The sequence below is a fragment of the Anolis sagrei genome, chromosome 1, assembly GCF_037176765.1.
Source record: "Anolis sagrei isolate rAnoSag1 chromosome 1, rAnoSag1.mat, whole genome shotgun sequence".
NCBI lineage: Eukaryota > Metazoa > Chordata > Lepidosauria > Squamata > Dactyloidae > Anolis > Anolis sagrei.
In genome coordinates this window covers 30,817,826-30,837,490 of record NC_090021.1, presented here as the reverse complement: position 1 = coordinate 30,837,490, position 19,665 = coordinate 30,817,826, and the positions used below count along the sequence as shown (strand labels likewise).

At 38.5% G+C, this 19,665-nt stretch overlaps 1 protein-coding gene across 4 annotated transcripts in view; it reads left to right on the top strand.

Moving 5' to 3' along the window:
* The first annotated feature begins 848 nt into the window (after positions 1-848).
* UBR2 (ubiquitin protein ligase E3 component n-recognin 2) overlaps positions 849-19,665 on the top strand; it is a 67,251-nt gene continuing 48,434 nt past the window's right edge. For 3 of the 4 annotated variants that reach the window (XM_060754362.2, XM_060754365.2, XM_060754363.2), the window contains exons 1-9: positions 849-982; positions 9,528-9,787; positions 10,171-10,249; positions 11,334-11,447; positions 12,196-12,326; positions 14,571-14,709; positions 17,415-17,477; positions 18,041-18,161; positions 19,485-19,592. In XM_060754362.2, coding sequence (XP_060610345.2) covers positions 905-982; positions 9,528-9,787; positions 10,171-10,249; positions 11,334-11,447; positions 12,196-12,326; positions 14,571-14,709; positions 17,415-17,477; positions 18,041-18,161; positions 19,485-19,592 — 1,093 coding nt within the window. In that variant the 5' untranslated portion in view covers positions 849-904. The remainder of the gene's footprint in view (positions 983-9,527; positions 9,788-10,170; positions 10,250-11,333; positions 11,448-12,195; positions 12,327-14,570; positions 14,710-17,414; positions 17,478-18,040; positions 18,162-19,484; positions 19,593-19,665) is intronic. The other variant, XM_060754364.2, reaches the window with a different exon arrangement.

Sequence of the window (19,665 nt, the reverse complement as noted above, 5' to 3'; positions counted from 1 at the left end):
GTCAGCCCATTGTATGCTAATCAAGGTGGTCAGTTGAAACATTCACACCTAGCTCCAGCAGACAAGAGTCCTTTGTCTCACCCTGGTCATTCCACAGATATATAAACCCATTTTCCTAGTTCCAACAGACCTCACTACCTCTGAGGATGCTTGCCATAGATGCAGGCGAAACGTCAGGAGAGAATGCTTCTTGAACATGGCCATATAGCCTGAAAAAACCTAGAACAACCCAGTGATTCCGGCTATCAAAGCTTTCGACAAAACATTCAGTTTCCCGTTCTTGAGTTCGGAGTAGAGCAACTGCTTTGGGAGACGGTGGTCGGGCATCCGGACAATGTGGCCGAGGTGGGACAAAGAACTCTTGTCTGCTGGAGCTAGGTGTGAATGTTTCACTGATCACCTTGATTAGCGTTGGACGGCCTGGCAGTGCCTGGGGCAATCTTTTGTTGAGAGGTGATTAGATTGTTTTCCAGAGTGTTGGTGAGCAGGAAAAGAGATTTAAAGATGGGCTCAAAGCCAACCTTAAAAACTCTGGCATAGACACTGAGAACTGGGAAGCCCTGGCCCTTGAGCGCTCCAGCTGGAGGTCAGCTGTGACCACCCTCAGGCCCTTGCTGAGGAGGAAAAGGAAGGGGCCTGAGGCTGTTAGGAATGGTGGGAGTTGAAGTCCAAAACACCTGGAGGGCCCATGCCTGGCATAGAAGCCTTCGCTTCCTTAGAACTACATCTCCCAGGGTGCTCCGCGCGGGACCAAAATGTCCTCCCTTCCGGGACGGCAGCCTGAGTAAACAGAGGTGGGGCCGGGGGGGCGTGGCCGTGGAGCGGAAGTGGGCTCTTCCTGGCGAGCCCACTTCCGGTTGTCACTTACTCGGCGGCGGGGGAGGAGGAAGAAGAAGGAAGGAAGATGGCGTCGAGCTTGGAGTCGGAGGTCCAGGCTTTCGACGGGAGCTTGCTGGAGTGCTCCGCCGAGGAGGTCGCGCTGGTGAGGGGAGGACGAGGAAGGCCCTGGAGGGGAGGGAAGAGGGAGGGCGAGGGAGAAGGAAGGCGAGGGGCCGCCCAAGTAGAGGCCCCTTCCTCCCAAATCCTTCAGGCCAGGACTCTTCGGGTTGATGTTTCATATGCACACCATTGATTCATTGATGGTTGATCCGCCCACCATGTACACACAGTCCGGAGGCATTTGATACACGGTGCTTTCAATAATTTAGTACAGAGTTTCTCAAGCTGTGTTCCTCCACAGCTTCAGCTCCCTAACAGCTGGGATTTCTGAGAGCTGAAGTTTAGAGAGCACAGTTTGAGGCCCCTTCCTTCCACACAGCTGAATAAACTCCCACATTGGGTTGTTGTAGGGTTTTTGGGCTGTATGGCCATGTTCTAGAAGCATTCTCTCCTGACGTTTCGCTTGCATCTATGGCAAGCATCCTCAGAGGTTGTGAGACGGGAAACAATCAGGGCCAGCTGATACCTCCCGACAGTGGATTCCCCCAGGTAGGACTAAGCCAGGCATTGAAGCTGCAAGGCCATTCAATGCTAATCAAGGTGGCCAAATGCAACATTCACACTTGCCTCGAGCAGACAAGGGTTCTTTCTCCCACCCTGGAAATAGATATATGATATCTATTATATAGCGAAAGGAACCCTTAGTATGGCAACCAAATTCGATATGGTTGTTGAGACAGTTTTAACTAGTGGATTTTAATGTCAACATATTGATTTTAATGCTTTGGTATGTGTATGGTCTAATACAGGGGTCCACAAACTTTTAAAACAGAGGGCCAGGCAAAAGTCCCTCAAACTGTTGGAGGGCCAGATTACAATTTGAAAAAAATTGAAAGAATTTCTATGCACACTGCGCATATCTTATTTGTAGTGCAAAAACATTTAAAAACAATACAGTAATTGAAATGAAGAACAATTTCAACAAATATTAGTATTTCAATGGGGAAGTGTGGGCCTACTTTTGGCTGATGAGATAGGATTGTCGTTATTGTTGTGTGCTTTCAAGTCGTTTCACACTTAGGTTGACCCAGAGCGAGGGCCGGGTAACTGACCTTGGGGGGCCACATCCGGCCACCGGGCCTTAGTTTGAGGACCCCTGGTCTAATATGTTTCAGCATTGAATGTTTGCTGTTTATATGTTGTGCTCCGCCCTGATTCCCCTTTGGGATGAGAAGGGCAGAATATAAATGCCTTAAATAAATAAAAATAAATATATATAATCAGTTATATAAACCCCACTTGCCTAGTTTCCAACAGACCTCACAACCTCTGATGATGCTTGCCATAGATGCAGGCAAAACGTCAGGAGAGAATGCTTCTAGAACATGGCCATATAGCCCGAAAAACCTACAACAACCCAGTGATTCTAGCCATGAAAGCCTTTGAGAAAGTCCCACATTATTTGCTTTGAACTGGGATCTATGGCATTGTGGACTCAGATAACCCAGTTCAAAGCAGATACAGTAGGTTATTCTGCCTTGTTATTCTGGGTTATATTGCTGTGTGGAAAGGCCCTGAAAAACACTGATTTGGGACACGAAGCAAAGTCTGTGTCTATCGACCCATCAGAAAAGCAGGGATGTCTCAAGGCCTTTCCACACAGCCATATAACCCACAATATCTGCTTTGAACTGAGTTATCTGAGGGCTCATCTACACTGCCCTATAACCCAGAATATCAAGGCAGAACATTCCACAATTGTATATGTTTTGAACTGGGTTATCTGAGTCTAAACTGTCATATATCCCGGTTCAAAGCAGATAATGTGGGAGTTTTTTTGCCTTGATATTCTGGGATATAGGGCTGTGTGGAAGGGCCCTGAGTCTACACTGCCATATATCCTACTTCAAAGCAAATAATGTGGGGTTTTATTCAGCTGTGTGGAAGGGGCCTGAGGGCTTGGCTCACTTAGGACCCTTCCCCACAGCCATGTAATCCAGAATATAAAGGCAAAAAAAATCCCACATTATCTGAGTGTGGACTCAACCCAATTTGAAACAGATATTGTGAGGGTTTTCTGTCTTGATATTCTGGGATATAGGGCTCTGTGAAAGGGCCCTCAGTTATTTGAGTCCACACTACCATATATTTTTCTGTTCAAAGCAGAAAATGTGGGATTTTATTCACTGTGTGGAAAGGGGCCTTAGATGTGTGTTGGTGTGAATCAGCATATATTAATGAATACACACACACACACATATAGATAGATATAATTGGAAAATGGTCTGTGAAAGGGTTTGTCTTGTTAGGCAATGTCTTCTGCAAAGTAAGGCAGGTTCAGGTGTTCTGTCTGATTCAGCAAAAGGTTGTATGGAAAAACACAGTCAAATCTCAGAAGAGGTTTACTTTTCATAGTGTTATTTAGCAGATTTATGGGGAATCGGACAGCCTGGAATTGTTAACAACAAAACTGGTGTCACTCCAGGTGGATTGTTTTCATGACTGTGACTGTTTTCATGATTGTTTTCATGATTGTTTTCATGCTAGTTGTACAGTTATGTTGAGCAGAGAGTGGATTTGCTTAGTGACTGTCTAACCTGGCCAGACTTCATTTGATCAAGTGTATTGATTTGATATTTGCTGCTTTGTATTTAAGATTTAGCAAATGTATTCTAAAATGAAATATGTACTTTGGATGTTTAACTTGTTTAGATAATAATATTGCTGTATCACCAGGAGGGCTGGTAACAGTTTTAATAAACATGCTTCTGTGATTTACATTAAAACTCTGAATATTTCCTAGTTCATAATGTTTATAAAAAAATTAAATTACTTTAGGAAATATGAAGAGTTTTCTTCATGTAAATTTAACTACCTTTGACATCTCTGTGTTTATATAAACACAGCTTCTGAGCACTGTCAAATTTGTGCTTTAGCAGTTTAGTACTGGCAGATGGCTCAAGTTCATCTGCCCCTTCTGGAAATATTCTTTCTTGTCAACTGCTGTCAAGTTGGCTTGTATTTAGACTTATGGTAACTCTGAATTAGAAACCTCTAAAAGTCACCCTTTTATCAACAGCCTGGTTCAGACCTTGCAGATCCGAGGCAGTGGCTTTCTTGACTGCGTCTGTCCATATGGAATGCAGCTGTCCTCTTTTCCTACTCCCTTCTGCTTTAACCAAGCATTATTGTCTTTTCTAGTGAGTCATGGCTTCTCATGATACAGCCAAAGTACAACAGACTCTGTGTAGTTATATTGGCTTGTAATGATTTGCTTGAGGACCCATTAATTTATTTTTTAGGTGACCATGGTATTCATAGACTTCTTGCCCCCCCCCCTCTTATCAGCTTTCTTCATTCTCCATCATTTACAACCATAGAAATGGGAAATACAAGTACATTAATATTATTTATCTGTTGAAGTCATTGCTATATTTTTAAAAAGGATTGACACCATGAGCAAGAGTAATGAACTGACAGCATTTGGACATTTTTTAAACAGCTTCTGTAGCTGTAGAAACAATTTTTTTCAAGACTAAGATGTCTATGATAATTAGATGCAAAAATGTACATAACAGTTTTGAACAACCATACAGATTCAGATGCAGTACTTTGTAACTAATATACTGTATAATCTCAAAGTAAAATTAAATTTCAAGTATAAGCATGTTATCTTTTTTCTGTATGCACAGCACAACATCTGAATATTAAATCGTAATAATTCATGTCTAAATCCAATTTTAATCCCAACTAAAGCAAATTTATTTAAATTAATGGGACTTGTTAATCAAAACCAATCTAAGATTCATTGACTGAAATTGGAGTCGGGTTCAGTTTTAGTCCCAATTGTACCTGGGTTGGAACTAAAATTGAATCTGACTCCAAAATGAGGAGGTATGAAAGGTCTAATAATCTATTTGAGTGTTCACTATAAGAAAAAAGTAATTGTAAATTATCAGTTTTTTTCTGTAAGTATTAAGTTTACCAGTGAACAAAGGGACTGTTACATGTTTAGATGGGATTCATATCTATCTCATACATTTTCATACACACACATACACAAGATATAGATAGTTACTAATTGGGTTATAAAATATTTCAAATTGCTAGATCTCCAGCCGAAAAATAGATTTAAAAATCCAAAAATCTACAGTATACATACATCATAGTCAAATGTCACTTATGATATTTCTGAGTTTATCTCAACTTCATATTTTTCAATATTATCCTAACTAGTGTGCATACAGAGTTTGATTTCTTATTTGTATATTTTGAAAAACAACTTCAAAAAACAGCCATAACCCTCTGCCAAAGACAATTATATCAATCTGTATACTCTTCACTAGCAAATTTTTGAACATCACTTTGCTTACAGGGAAGTTAATACAATGATCCTGTGATTATTATTCCTGGTGTCACCTGTCTTGTGGCATGAAAAGGACATTTTACTTACCATTTTCAAACAGCCTGGAATACAAATTTGTGATACATTAATGGGTGTCTTCAAAAGGAGACCCAGTTTACACGAGTTGTTACAGTGACAATAATATCTGTTCTTTTGACTCTGTGTAAAATTTATGTATTTGTTATTCCATTTAAATGTCACCTTTCCCCTGGATTGGTTCTCACAAAATTATAAGTTTAAAACATCGTAATTCTAAAATACAGTTAAATTATCATATTAAAATGACATGTTAAAAATAATTACATAGCAATCAACAAATAAAAAATAAAGCCCCCTGCCCTCACATAAGAAGCCCCCCTGCAAGCCATTACCTATTAAAAGTTTGTTTAAACTGAAAAGTCTTTTCCTGTTGATGGAAGGAGAACAGAGAAGGGGTTGGCTGGGCTCAGTAGGAGAGCTTATGAAGGTGGTGGGGCCAAAAGAAGGCCTTCCCTTGTAAATCTCAGTGTTCTGTTAGGTTTGTGTAGGGAGATCCAGTCTTTCAGATAGTTTGGATCTAAACAGTATAGGAGTTTATAGGTTATGACCAACTCTTTGAATTGTGCCCAGAAATGAACCAGTGGTTTTAACAAGGGAGTTATATAGGCCCTATAACTGGCTCTTATCTGCATCCTGGACTTGCTGTAGTTTCTGAAATTGTTCTTCAATTCTACTTCATGTTGCCTTTGTCCACTGTATGGTAGCTTTCGAAAATATTTTACATTTTATGACAAAATTCAGTAGATTATAGTAGTGTTTCCAACTACTGGTATTAGTAACATTCAGTTTAACAGTAACTGTTGTATTTTCATTGGCATTTGTCTTAGGTAAAAATTAAATCATCAGCTGTCAATTTCTGATAAAGAAAGTGTGAGATTAACAACATGTTCCTATACGCAACTGTAAGTCCCATCAATGGGACTTCAACAGATTGTCTTCCAAACAGTTAAATTAAGTAATGCAAATTAGAAACTAGGCATGGAAAAACTGTATGTGAAAAATAAGAATTATGCAAATGGTAACTGGCTGGTAGTAGTTGATATTCTACATTAAGAGACCCTATCACATCTTTTACTTCATATATGAATTATTTGGCATCTCAGCATTCTATGCTGTGATAATTTGAAAGCACTGTATGATTTAATCATTCAGATGACTTTATTTTTGAAGATACTGCCACAAATAGTTGATATGGAGAACAAACTGAAAGACCATATTAGTTATTTAACCATGGCATGCTTGCAAAGTAATCTTCATGTTGAATGCCATTGTTTTAGTGAAATTGCTGTTTGGTGATTCCTTGCTCACCTGGTTCAGCTTAGAGCTGCTATTTTGCATGACAACTGTATTCTCATTTTCTCAGCATCATCATGCTATTTCTAAAACCTACACTGTCTATTTGAATCTCCTTGTGAAAGTTTTCAAGCTACATATACCAGGGTGTATTTTTTTCTTTCTCCTGTCTTAATGTCAGGAACTATCCTTTGGCTATTCTGGTTCACATTGTCAGTCTTATCTTTACATGTCTAGAATAGTATCAAGATAGTACACTGATGACCAGTATGGGCGAACCAGGAGGAGGAGAAGGGAAATAAACTTGTCAGTTCTAGCAACTTGTGGGGAACCATTCTTGGATTATTTAGAAGGTTGAGCAGCACGAGAGCAAAAGGAAAGCGGCTGTTTATTATTTTTAATAGTATGTGTTAAATTGTTATTAATGTTGCTCGCAGTTTAATTACATCGTAATGTCATTTTATATATTTTAGTTATATTGTTTTAATGTGTAAACTGCCTTGACTCTTTCTTTGGAAGGAAAAGCATGATGGTGATTATGATGATACAGATACCATAGTTATTCATTTGCGCATTTAGAATTCAATATATCAAATAATAAAAGCCATGAAAGGTACATCAAGATGTTTTTGAAATTGCACTGTCCTTTGCATAGTCTGTAGAGTTTTGAAAGTCTTGGTCTCAGTTTATTTCCTGCTTTAGATGTCTGTCTCCTGCATAAGACAGCTTGGGACAAAGTAAATTTTACTTCCACTTGAGGTTGCAGGATGTAGTTTGAGTAGAACAAAAAGTTTTAAACTTATTTTCTTCCAGTGGTAGATGCATAGGGGTGTTATCCTCCAAGGTCTAGTGTGGTGGTTCAACCTTGAGAACTCACCTATCCCTTGAGAAATTTTGTACAAGTGACATAATATTGTTATTTTTGTTTGTGTTGAGCTAGTCAAGTTTCAACGATAATGGGGTGTTCAATGTTAGGAAGTTTAAAATGGGCTATCTGTACCGTATCTTGATCTGGAGAAGCAATTCTTATTCTCTTGTTGTTGTTGTTTGTGGGGAGGGGCACATTTAGGGGACACACCTTCAAAGTCCAGTGTAAGGCCTATGTGGCCCCATTCCTTTATGTGGTTACTTACAACTTCAGAGAGTCCATACAAATAACCAAATATTGCCAGTACATTTCTACCAAGTTTGCGATATTCTTGTTTGTATCTTGTTGAGTTGTGTTAGTAAGAAAAAAAATTAGATCTTGTCCTGATCTAGAAAGTCAGTGTTTGTATTCTCTTTTTAATAATTCTAACTTAAATGTTCTTCTCTTTTCATTTCTTTATCTCTGAAAACTATCTGAGCAAAGTTGAAAGAACTCTCAAAAACATGGTCTAGAATGGCTTTTGTCCTTGTTTTCTGTGTTTGCTTTTTGAAAAATAGGTCCCTTCAGCTTCTTGTTAAACACAGTTTTGCAGTGCCATTCAATCGTGGGTTTGTTTTTTTTTGGGGGGGGGGGTGTTGTACAGGCGCCACATAAGTGCCAGACGTCCCAACTGGGGTTATTTAGGGTCAGGACTGCTAAAGTGTATTCACTTGGTGTTCCTGGCAAACCTTGAAAACTAAGTTGCTTATTCTTCATTGTTTAATGACTATAGTTAAAAAGAAAACTAGTGATTTAAAAGACTTGCCAGTTGTCTTTCTAAAGGTATTCATCACCCTAGTTGACATCACGTAGTTCTTCCTTCCCACAGCATCCTCTTTCTCTAGCAATCCTGAAAGTAGCAATGTCAGTACATTTCATTGAAAGAAAGCCTCAAAGCACTAAAATGCCATTAACTTGAGTATTTTAGAATGTAAGCCTATGCTATGCACTACTTATTATTATTAAAATAAATAACTCAGAGTATTATGAATTTATTTATATGTCTTTCTGGAGGTTTTTATTTTGGTAATTACTTGTTTTGGAGACAACAATCAAAGTTCAAATAATCCTACAACTAGCTTTGCATATCCATGACTTAAATCGATTAGATAACATTTACATATATCCTGGGCAAGGAAACAAGAGACGTTATTGAAAGGCTGTGGGATCAGCTACTTGAGCCTTACGGAGTGTACTTAAGCTTTTTGGTATGTTCAGAATACAGTGCACCCTCCTAATTTGCTGGTGTTAGGGGCACAGGACATCATGAATGAGGGAAATTCCCTAGGTCAGTGGTTCTCAACCTGTAGGTCCCCAGGTGTTTTGGCCTACAACTCCCAGAAATCCCAGACAGTTTACCAGCTGTTAGGATTTCTGGGAGTTGAAGGTCAAAACATGTGGGGACCCGCAGGTTGCTAGATCTTCCAGTGTGACTCTGTGACCAGCTTCCACTGGAAGTGTTTGAACCTAGAGAAGTGTTCCCTCTAAGACCTCTAAAGTTTTTCAGTACAATTCTATGGACAATTTTCATTGGAAGTTCATTATAGAATTGTGCTGATGAACTTGAAGATTCCTAAAGAGGTGATCTCTCTAAGAATATTTAGGTCTTCCATCATATCTCTATGGTCGGCTTGATAGAAGTTGACCATAGAATTGCACTGGAGGACCTAAGATTCTCAGGAAGGCGATATTAATCAATACCATTAATAGTCAAACCAGCAAATGTGGCGGACATACTGTACATAATTTGATCTTAAGATGTTAAATTAAATGCAATTTAATTTACAGAAAAACATTGCCATTTATTGTTGTTGCTATTTATTTGCTCAGTCGCTTCCAACTTTCTGAGACTTCATGGACCAGCTTAAAAAAGCTTTTAAAAAGCTGTTAGACTGTTTTAAAATATTTTTGTAATGTAATCATTTTATAACACTTTTTTTATAGAAATGGCTGCAAACCTCTGATCTTCCTAAAGAAATATATAAGCACTTAGCTTATTATGTACCCAAAATATACTGCAAGGGCCCTAATCCGGCCCCGCAGAGAGAAGATATGTTGGCGCAACATGTTTTGCTGGGCCCCATGGAATGGTACCTGTGTGGCGAGGATCCTGCATTTGGCTTTCAGAAGCTTGAGCAGTCAAACAAACCATCACATCTTTGTGGCCGGGTTTTTAAAGTTGGCGAACCAACTTACTCTTGCAGGTAAACATGCTGTGTAATGTATTTAAAATTATTTTTAAGTTGCCTTTAAATATATATACTCTAAATAAAGGAAACAATTTAGTCAAATTTAATATTGCAAAGAGAGAGAAAGCAAACATAGATTCACTCCGTTATTCTGAAAAAACACTCAAACTGAGTGCTTCTGAAATCTGCATTACCTGACTAATTGAAATTCTGGGAGTTGTGTAGAAGAGTCTTGTCAATCTTGGGATTATGAATGGTAGTGTCTTTTGAGTGACACAGTTTGGGTTCCTGCTCCACAAGGGAGGAGATAGTGTATTGGATGATATTTTATTACACTTTGTATATTCAGCTATTGTATTATCCCATGTTTTCTGTTTTATTCACTTATCTCTTCACAGGGATTGTGCAGTTGATCCAACATGTGTCTTATGCATGGAATGTTTTTTGGGAAGTGTTCACAGAGAACATCGATACAGGGTTAGTATAAGACTAGGGGCATGTAGCCCCAAACAACTCAATGCACACTCAGATATGAAAAAAAATCGGCCAATTCTCTGTTGTTCACTCATATACATAGCTCCTTCACACACGTTCAAAATCTATCTACAAAGGTGTCTGCTTTCTGTCATAAAAATAAACTTGAGAAGAACCTTCCTATTTTCAGACAGCATGAATTCCCGAAGATACAGGAGGACTTTTCTGTAGAGAGATTAGAAAATATGGGGAGAAATGTGTTAATCATCCCTTCCCTAGTGTAGCCCTGCCTCACTGCAATTAGGCTTTTGAAGCCTTGTGTTAGTGCCAGAGGAAGGAATTTTTGAGAGTCTAATTATTGAATAAGGTGGGGAAACTCATAGACCACCATCCTTAAGATCACCATCTTGCTTTGGGTTGTGTTAACTCTTTTGTCTAGCTGTCAACTTCAGCAATAAATGGAAGACAAATTCTATCGCCTCCAATGGACTCATAACACAAGTAAAGGCTTGAAACTGGAATAGATCTGCAACATCTTTTTTTTAGAGAAGAAAGCAAATTAGAGGGTTTGAAAAAACAAGGATTAACTTGCCTGATACAGTTCTTAGTATTTATTTATCCATTTAGACTTTGACCTTATTATGACTGCTTCTTTGGCACTGGGGCAGCAAGCGTCAGCCATTATAAAAGGTCAAGGCTGGGAGCAAGAGGTGTAAGGTATGGCTTTGAGGCATTATTTTAGATATGATATGTATATGTCATAGGATCATGTATTTTGGCAAATGGTAGTGTTGCTTGAAGCCCAAAGGAGTGGATAGACAACAAATCAGATAGGATAGGACAGGACATGTATATATAAACAAATAATTTCATCATGTAATCTTTCTCCCATGGGTATAAATTTGAATTCTTGTTGCCAAAAAAATCTTCCACAGTAGTCATTTAACTTTCAGTATGTGTTATATGTGATATTCTACACTGAAATCTCAGGAATGTCTGTTAAATCTATTAATTCACCAGCCTTTGTCTGGATTTTCACTTGATAATCTGATTTTTCTGGTCTTATATTTTTAACATCACACTTTAGATGACAACATCTGGTGGTGGAGGTTTCTGTGACTGTGGTGACACAGAAGCGTGGAAAGAAGGTCCTTGCTGTCAGAAACATGAACATAACACTTCAGAAACTGAAGAAGAGGAGGTAACAATCTGCTGCTTTTCGGAATGTTGTATTGCCGATACCGAGGTAGCAATATGGAGTGAGGAAACATAGAGAATAAGTCTTGGCCTACCCACGTCACCACAGAACATAATTTACACTTCAAAACTTGAGAGTAAGAGGGATTTTATTAGGTTTGTTATTTTAGGGTGTGAACCTGTCATGCAAACTTAGATCCCTGCCTCCAGAATGGCATCGTTAATTTCCCATCCTCTGAGAAGAGATCTAATTTTCCCTCTGCCCCCTGACAGACCTTCCCCAGAACCATGGAATTACAACATTACAGAGAGAAAATATATTCCAGGTATTTGAGCATGAGTTCTAGATGTAAGCAGGTTTCAATTAATGAAGATTAAGAGCAGTGGGACGCAAAGGAATCTTTGCAACCTTCACTTTTTTCCTGTTGTCTTTTAATTTATTATTTTTTCTTTTAATATGTATTTACATCTTACATTTTTACTTCTATACTGTGGCCTGTTTCATCTTAACTGATGTTGGGCAATTGAGGTTGAAGGGCAATTAAAGTTAACATTCCATAAAAATTCATAGGGTCAAATTGTGAGTTTAAAATTGAGGCAATGACTGAGTCTTAAAAATATTTAAAAACGTGTGTCTCATCAACAGCTATACATATATAAAGTTTAACAATGTCTTTTAGGCTTTCTTTGCAGTAGTAAACAAACAATATAATCTGTTCTCACTGTAACATTTTTCCTTTGTCTTATTTTAGGATCCTCTTGTGCACTTGTCAGACGACATGATAGCAAGGGTTTATAATATTTTCGCTATCATGTTTCAGTATGCTGTAGATATATTAACATGGGACAAAGAAAATGAAGTGCCACCAGGTTTAGAGACAGCGTAAGTACAATTCCTGTTTGATTCCTGTTTGGGCTTTTAAGGCTGGCATGGACTTTTTCATTAAGTTGCTAATGGTGTTCTAATTCTCATCATGATAATATGTACAGCTCCACTGAAGCATTTAGCTCTTGCTGAATTTCTATAGGTAGGACTCAAATATGTTTAGTTTCTTCTAGATCAGTGGTTCTCAACCTGTGGATCCCCAGATGTTTTGGTCTTCAACTCCCAGACATTCTAACAGCTTGGTAAATTGGCTGGGATTTCTGGGAGCTGTAGGCCAAAACACCTGGGAGCCCACAGGTTGAGAATCACTGTGATGGATGAGGGTGGAAGGTGGGGACAATTTAGCTCTATTCCCCTCCCCTGCAAATTTTATTATTTTATTTGGATGCATTTTAATTGATGCCAAGTCACTTCTGGGTGCAATTTAGGTTTATTTATGTTTGAAAATGAAGGGATCATTGGGAGTTGTTTGCAGGTGTCCTTGGATAGAAATTATAGAGGCTCAGGGCCACATATGGCTGGTTTCACTTTTTCTTCTCGGTTCTATACGTACTTGATGAAAATATTACATTGCACTCCTAAGCATACTTGTTGGAGACTAAATCACATTGGACTCAATGGTACCTAGTTCTGACAAGACATGCCCAGTATTACTCTCAAGCACAGGATGGGAAATGATTATATTATCATTTACCTTTTCTTTTAAGGAGTTATTTCCATTACTGACCTTGGCTGAAAGACTTTTTGACTTAATCTCCCCACTCCAAAGATTTACTTGATCAGACTATTGTGATGGTTGTGTCTGCTAGATCTTGGAGATGTTATCGAAAGCATATTACCTGGTTTTCATGTGTCACAGTCTGCAGAGCCAATTAAGCCTTCCATGGTAATCTCTTAGATAAATAGATCCTTTCCTTCTCTTTAGCTTTTCCTAAGTATATTCCCAGGACACATTTTAATAAGATTTGTTTATTATATATCTCTAACTTTTAGTTTCCATCTTTATACCCCACTCTTCTCATCTTGAGGGGGACTCAGAGTGGCTTACAGATTGACCACTTCAGTGCCACTTTACAATATAAAATAGATAAAATACAATATATTAAGACATCTACAGAATAAACAACAACACGTTAAGACACCAACAGAATAAATTTACAAATACATAGACTGTTAAAATCTGTTAAAACCATAAAGCTAAAAACTGTGGTCATCCTTTATGTTGCTGCATATCAATTCTGTGTTGCACCATCCAATCCCTCCCAACAGATGGCCATTTAGACCGTTAAAAATACATATAGAATCAGAAAATTGGAAGAGACACCAAGGGCCATTCAGTCCAACCACCTTCTGCCAGGAAGGAAGGCACAATCATATCCTTCTGCCAGATGACCATCCGTAGTCTGTTAAAAATACCTATCATGGAATCATAGAATCCTAGAGTTGGAGGAGATCCCAAGTCCAATCCCCTTCTGCTTGGAAGGAAGGCACAATCTGACCACTCCTGTCAGATGGCCATCTAGTCTGCTTAATAATAATGATAATAACAACAACAACAGTAATAATAATAGAATCAAAGACTCCTAGAGGGACATCCAGTCTAACCTCCCTTCTGCCAGGAAGGAATACACCATACAATCCTTCCCAACAGATGGCCATTCAGACTGTTCAAAATATCTATCATAACACCTTAAAGAATTGGGAGAAACCCCAAGGTCCATCCAGTTCAACCCCTTCTGCCAGGAAGGAAGACACCATCCAATCCCTCCCGACATGTGGCCTTCCAGCCTCATCATCCAGACTTCCATCCCACCCAAAGGACATTTAGATATTTTACCATTAACTTATTCATGGGTCGAAGCAAAATCCATAATTTTTGCCCCAAAACCTGTCCTTAAATTTTAAAAGAGGTTGACTTTTTCATGAATATATATGGTAAGTAGATTTTTTATATGACCCAGCTGGTAATTTGGAAAAACTGAAGGCAGAACTTTTAACCTCAAAGGAAAATTATAGACATGTTATTGTAGGAAACATGCAGGTTTTTTAAAGATGAAATTTACATGTACAGATAAAAAGCCAATAAAAATAGTGATGGACTCTACTAATGAATAGAGTGTGTTAAGTAAAGTTTGTGTCTAATACAGCACATAAAGATCCATATAATTGCAATAAAGTGATGTCAATGACAACTTGATTGATTTTAAATAACATTTGTTATTTGTAATATTGTTTTCACAGCAAAATGACTGATACATACTACTGTATGCTTTTTAATGATGAAGTTCACACGTATGAACAGGTTATTTACACTCTTCAAAAAGCTGTCAATTGTACACAAAAGGAGGCCATTGGTTTTGCAACAACTGTGGACAGAGATGTAAGTAACACCTTAGACTTCTTTTAAAGTTGCAGATACAAATGGTTTCAACTTGATTATGAATGAGCCCTTTTTGTGATGATTGATCAGAAATAAAATAAGGCGAGGTAGTTTCCAAAGAACATTGTTCATTGCTTTACAATTAATTGCTATAATTAGCTTTCTCTTTTCTAAAAATATGTTACAGCAGTTTTGTTGTCATCCTCCCTTGTTTTCCAAATAATGGTGTGAAAGTAAGGACGTTTGCCAATTTTCTTTCTTGCTTATGATTATTTGGCATTAGTTTGAAAGGTGTTATCCTTGTCTCTTTCGGAAAACATTCTCTTTAGAATGTTATCACGTTGCTCTTTTTCTAATGGTATTCCCCAAGTTCATCTAGCCTCTGGTAATAGACAAAAGAAGCTTTCAAAAACAAAAGTGGGTCAGTTCCCCAGCTTTATCATTACAGAAAGCAGTGTGATCATTTCGTATCTCTGAAAGTTGATACAGAAAAAAATGTGGCTGCTACTACTGAAATATACTATATAAAAATGCCAGAAAGAAAACTGGAACAAGAATGTAGTGGAATTAGTATGACGAAGACCCAACTTTTTCAGTAGTTATTCATCCTTGTTTTTTAATTAAAGGAATTGCCTAAACATATCTTATACGCCTATATTAGCTTTAGCAATTACTTACTCGTTGTCCGAGTATGATGGCTTTCTAAGTCTTGGCGATGGGTATGTAGGTGACTGTGGAGCCCTATTCTTGAACTGCATGTTCTTCCACAGTGAGGGCATCCGTTTTCCAGGTGGAGGTGGTCCCGGTCAGGGTTGGCTTGACACACTTTCCTCTTGGCATATTTCTCTCTTTTGCTCTCCATTCGTGCTTCTTTGAATTCTGCAGCACTGCTGGTCACAGCTGACCTCCAGTTAGAGCGCTCAAGGACCAGGGCTTCCCAGTTCTTGGTGTCTATGCCACAGTTTTTAAGGTTAGCTTTAAGCCCATCTTTAAATCTCTTTTCCTGTCCACCAACTGTCTGTTTTCTGTTCTTAAGTTTGGAGTATAATAACTGTTTCCTTCCTGACTATGAGAGCCATTCAGCAGTGGAACTCTCTGCCCTGGAGTGTGGTGGAGGCTCCTTCTTTGGAAGCTTTGAAACAGAGGCTGGGTGGCCATCTGTCAGGGGTGCTTTGGATGCAATTTTCCTACTTCTTGCCAGGGGGTTGGACTGGCTGGCACATGAGGTCTCTTCTAACTCTATGATTCTATGATTCTATTAACTGCTTTGGGAGACGGTGATTGGGCATTTGGACAACGTGGCTGGTCCAGCGGAGTTGATGGCAGAGGACCATTGCTTCAATGCAGGTGGTCTTTGTTTCTTCCAGCATGCTGGCATTTTTCTGCCTGTCCTCCTAAGAGATTTGCAGGATTTTTTGGAGGCAAGGCTGATGGAATCGTTCTAGGAGTTGAGTGTGACGTCTGCAGACAGTCCTTGTTTCGCAGGCATGTAACAGAGTTGGGAGAACAGTAGTTTTATAAACAAGCACCTTGGTATCCCTATGGATGTCCTCAAACACTCTACGCTTCATTCAGAAAAATGCTGCACTTGCAGAGCTCAGCCGGTGTTGTATTTCAGTGTCAATGTTGACTTTTGTAGAGTGGTGGTTTCCAAAATAGCGGGAATGGTCAACATTTTCCAATGTTACACTATTAAGCTGTATTTCTGGCATTGTAGTGGGATTGGCTGCTGGAAGAGCACTTTGGTTTTCTCAATGTTCAGTGAGAGGCTGAGCTTCTTGTATGTTTCTGCAAAAGGTGTTTAGAGTGGCTTGTAGGTCTTCTTCTGAATGCGTACAGACTACGTTATCATCAGCAGATGTTGTGACCTTTAGCAATACATACATGAACTAAAAAAAACTCCTCTAGTACTCTTTTTAAAGTCTTTGAATTAGCTTTTATGAAAGATTCTCTTGATTCAAATAAGTAATGCTTCTCCTAACTTATTTTTGTGTAGCTGTTAGAAGCTTCTTCATTTGTTGGTGAGAACAATAGCTCTTCATCTCTTCCCAGTCCTTGATCCCATTTGCTGAGATGACCAAACAAAAACGTTAGCAATTGTGATATACTGAAGATAGTATAAATTGAACCAGAGAGTGAGAAGAGATGAATGGCTGCTGCCATCTTTAGTTGTCATCCTTTGCTTTTGTCATTTAGATTAGTGTGCAGCACTTACATAAATATTTGGTAGCGTCATAGTGGCATGTGTTTCTTATGAAGCTATGGATATTTTGAGATTTCTTAGGAATTTCACAGTTCCCTTTTCTACAGATTATGTTACTGCATTTATAATGATAGAACTTAAAAGTATTTAAATACTTAAAGCATTGCTCTCTGTTGGAATACAGAATTCAGCTGTATTGTTGAACAGGGTATACACATTTTCAGTCAATGATATATTTAATAGACACTAGTAACAATGTAATTAATGTTGTTATATGTTCTGTTATATTCTCTGTGGGTAGTTAAAGTAGCAAATTTAAGGGTGAGCAATTTAGTTGACTTAAGACTTCAATCTAGTCCCATGGAATTCAGTGGAACTTTCTCCTGGGTAGATATTAATTAGATTGCATAAATTATTCTTTCTTTAGTGTACCATTGAAATGGATGGTTTCAAGTTATATTTCAGTTTTTAATGTGTTAATAACAATGTAATTGTGTAACAGGGCCGGAGGTCAGTTCGCTATGGAGATTTCCAGTACTGTGACCAAGCCAAATCAGTGATAGTGGTAAGTTCACATTGTTTCATTTCCCTTAGTTTAGGGATAAATTGCTATTTCACTATTCCAGCTTGTCTTTATTTTTTGTAATTGTATTTCAAGTAACAATGTACAGTCCTGTCCCCTTGCCCCCCCCCCCCCGTTATGAGTTTCTCTTTCATAGATTTAGAGGTGACCCATTGGAAAGGGGGCTAAAGTCTGATATTTTAGATAGATAGTTGGAGAAAATTCCAGTTTAGTTTTTGTGATGGGAAGGTATGAATGGAGGGAAAGGCTGGCACTTTTTGCCAGTCATGGAAGGACAGACAAAGGGTAGCAGAAGGACAGAGCCAAGGAGATGGATTGTTGAGAAAGGGGTTTAAATCTACCACTAGAAGGAGATAAGACAAGGAGCTGGATCATTCAGAAAGGGATTTAAAATCTCACTGAGACTTTGTGTGGGAAGGTAAGAAAAGAGTCTCTAGCACGCAGGGGGTGGCTGAGATGAGATATTCATGTTTTTTCCACTTATATAAAAAGTGCTATTTTGACACTCTATTAATAGTTTCCCTCTTTCTTTTCCTATTCTTAAGAGAAATACCAGTCGGCAGACTAAGCCTCTGAAAGTTCAAGTTATGCATTCATCTATTGTTGCACATCAGAGCTTTGGCTTGAAGCTTCTAACATGGCTGGGAAATATTATTGGATATTCAGGTACAGTAGTTTAAAATGCATTCTAATCATGAAGGGAAACTTCTATTATTGAAAGCAGAGAACCATGTTCCAGGCATAGAATGGGATTCTGCCTGAATGGCAGAATCTCTGGGCAGCAGCATTTTGTTCTCACATAGCTTCAAAATTTTCATGGTCTTGCGAGTAGGATATTAGTATACAAAAATATACTCACAATCATTATGGGGATTTTTGTTGAAATGTAAAATCCAATTTACTTGTGTTGTGGGTGAGATCCGTGATTGGTGCAAGCATACTTAGTATTCCTAGGAGTTGCAGAAAATTTTGAAGGGATCAATTTCCTCTTTACCGATTCCTCATTGGAAATTGGGCCTCTCCCTCAGTTACTATTAGTAATGAAGCAGAAAGCATATGGTCACAATAATCTCTCATTTTCCTCTTCTTTACATAGTAGTTGCTTGTATGTATATGATTTGCATCAGGTTGGTACAGGAGGAACATGAGAATCATCTCACTCTTGTGTCTCATTTTTGTGGCATCATTCAAAACTTAGGTATATCTGGAGATGCATATTTTGATTGAAAAATATTTTGGGAAAGGCAATCATGTCACTCCTGCTTCACATTTCATTTGGCCCAGCGTTTTTCTCGGCATAAAAATGGAAAAAATATTACATGCTACATCATTTTGCTGCTCTCCTACAAACATCAGCATCCCACCAGCCCCACCCAATATGGTTGACAATGATAGGAAATTTGGTTCAGTATCACCTTGGAATGTTATTGCAAGCTTTTTTGGTGCCATAATAAGCATTTAAGTGCTACAGAAAATGTATTTCAAGACTCTACACTTCTCCTTACTCATAGAAACCCGGGGACTGGGCTGAGCTCCTACTGCTAGGCCCAGCTTCTGCCAACCTAGCAGTTTGAAAGCATGCAAATATCAGTAGAGCAATAGGTACTGTTTTTGCAGGAAGGTAACGGCACTCCATGCAGTTATGCTGGCCACATGACCTTGGAGGTGTCTAAGGGTGATGCCAGCTCTTCGGCTTAGAAATGGAGATGCACACCACCTCCCAGATCAGACACGACTAGACTTAATGTCAGGGGAAATCTTTACTTTCTTATAAAGATTATTAAATATGAGTCCGTTTACAAAAATAGTATCAAAAAGTTATCTGAGGGACAGAAATACCCAATTTTTGAAAAATAGAGTATACTATTAGAATAGCACTGTGGCTAGGCCTTTTTAGATCTGGTGTTTAAATATCAAAGGTACAAATCTGTTTATTGAAGCAAACTGGTTCCTTCTTTTCAACTTTGGTTGCATTTTGTTTTTAATTAGATGGCCTTCGAAGAATATTGTGTCAAGTTGGTTTGCAGGAAGGACCAGAAGGAGAAAATTCTTCTCTTGTGGATAAATTGATGCTATCTGATTCCAAACTTTGGAAAGGTGGGTTATTGCTGCTTGTCTTTTTTATTTATTAAAAATAAATAAAGCCACTTGAGGCACAGTTCTGCAGACA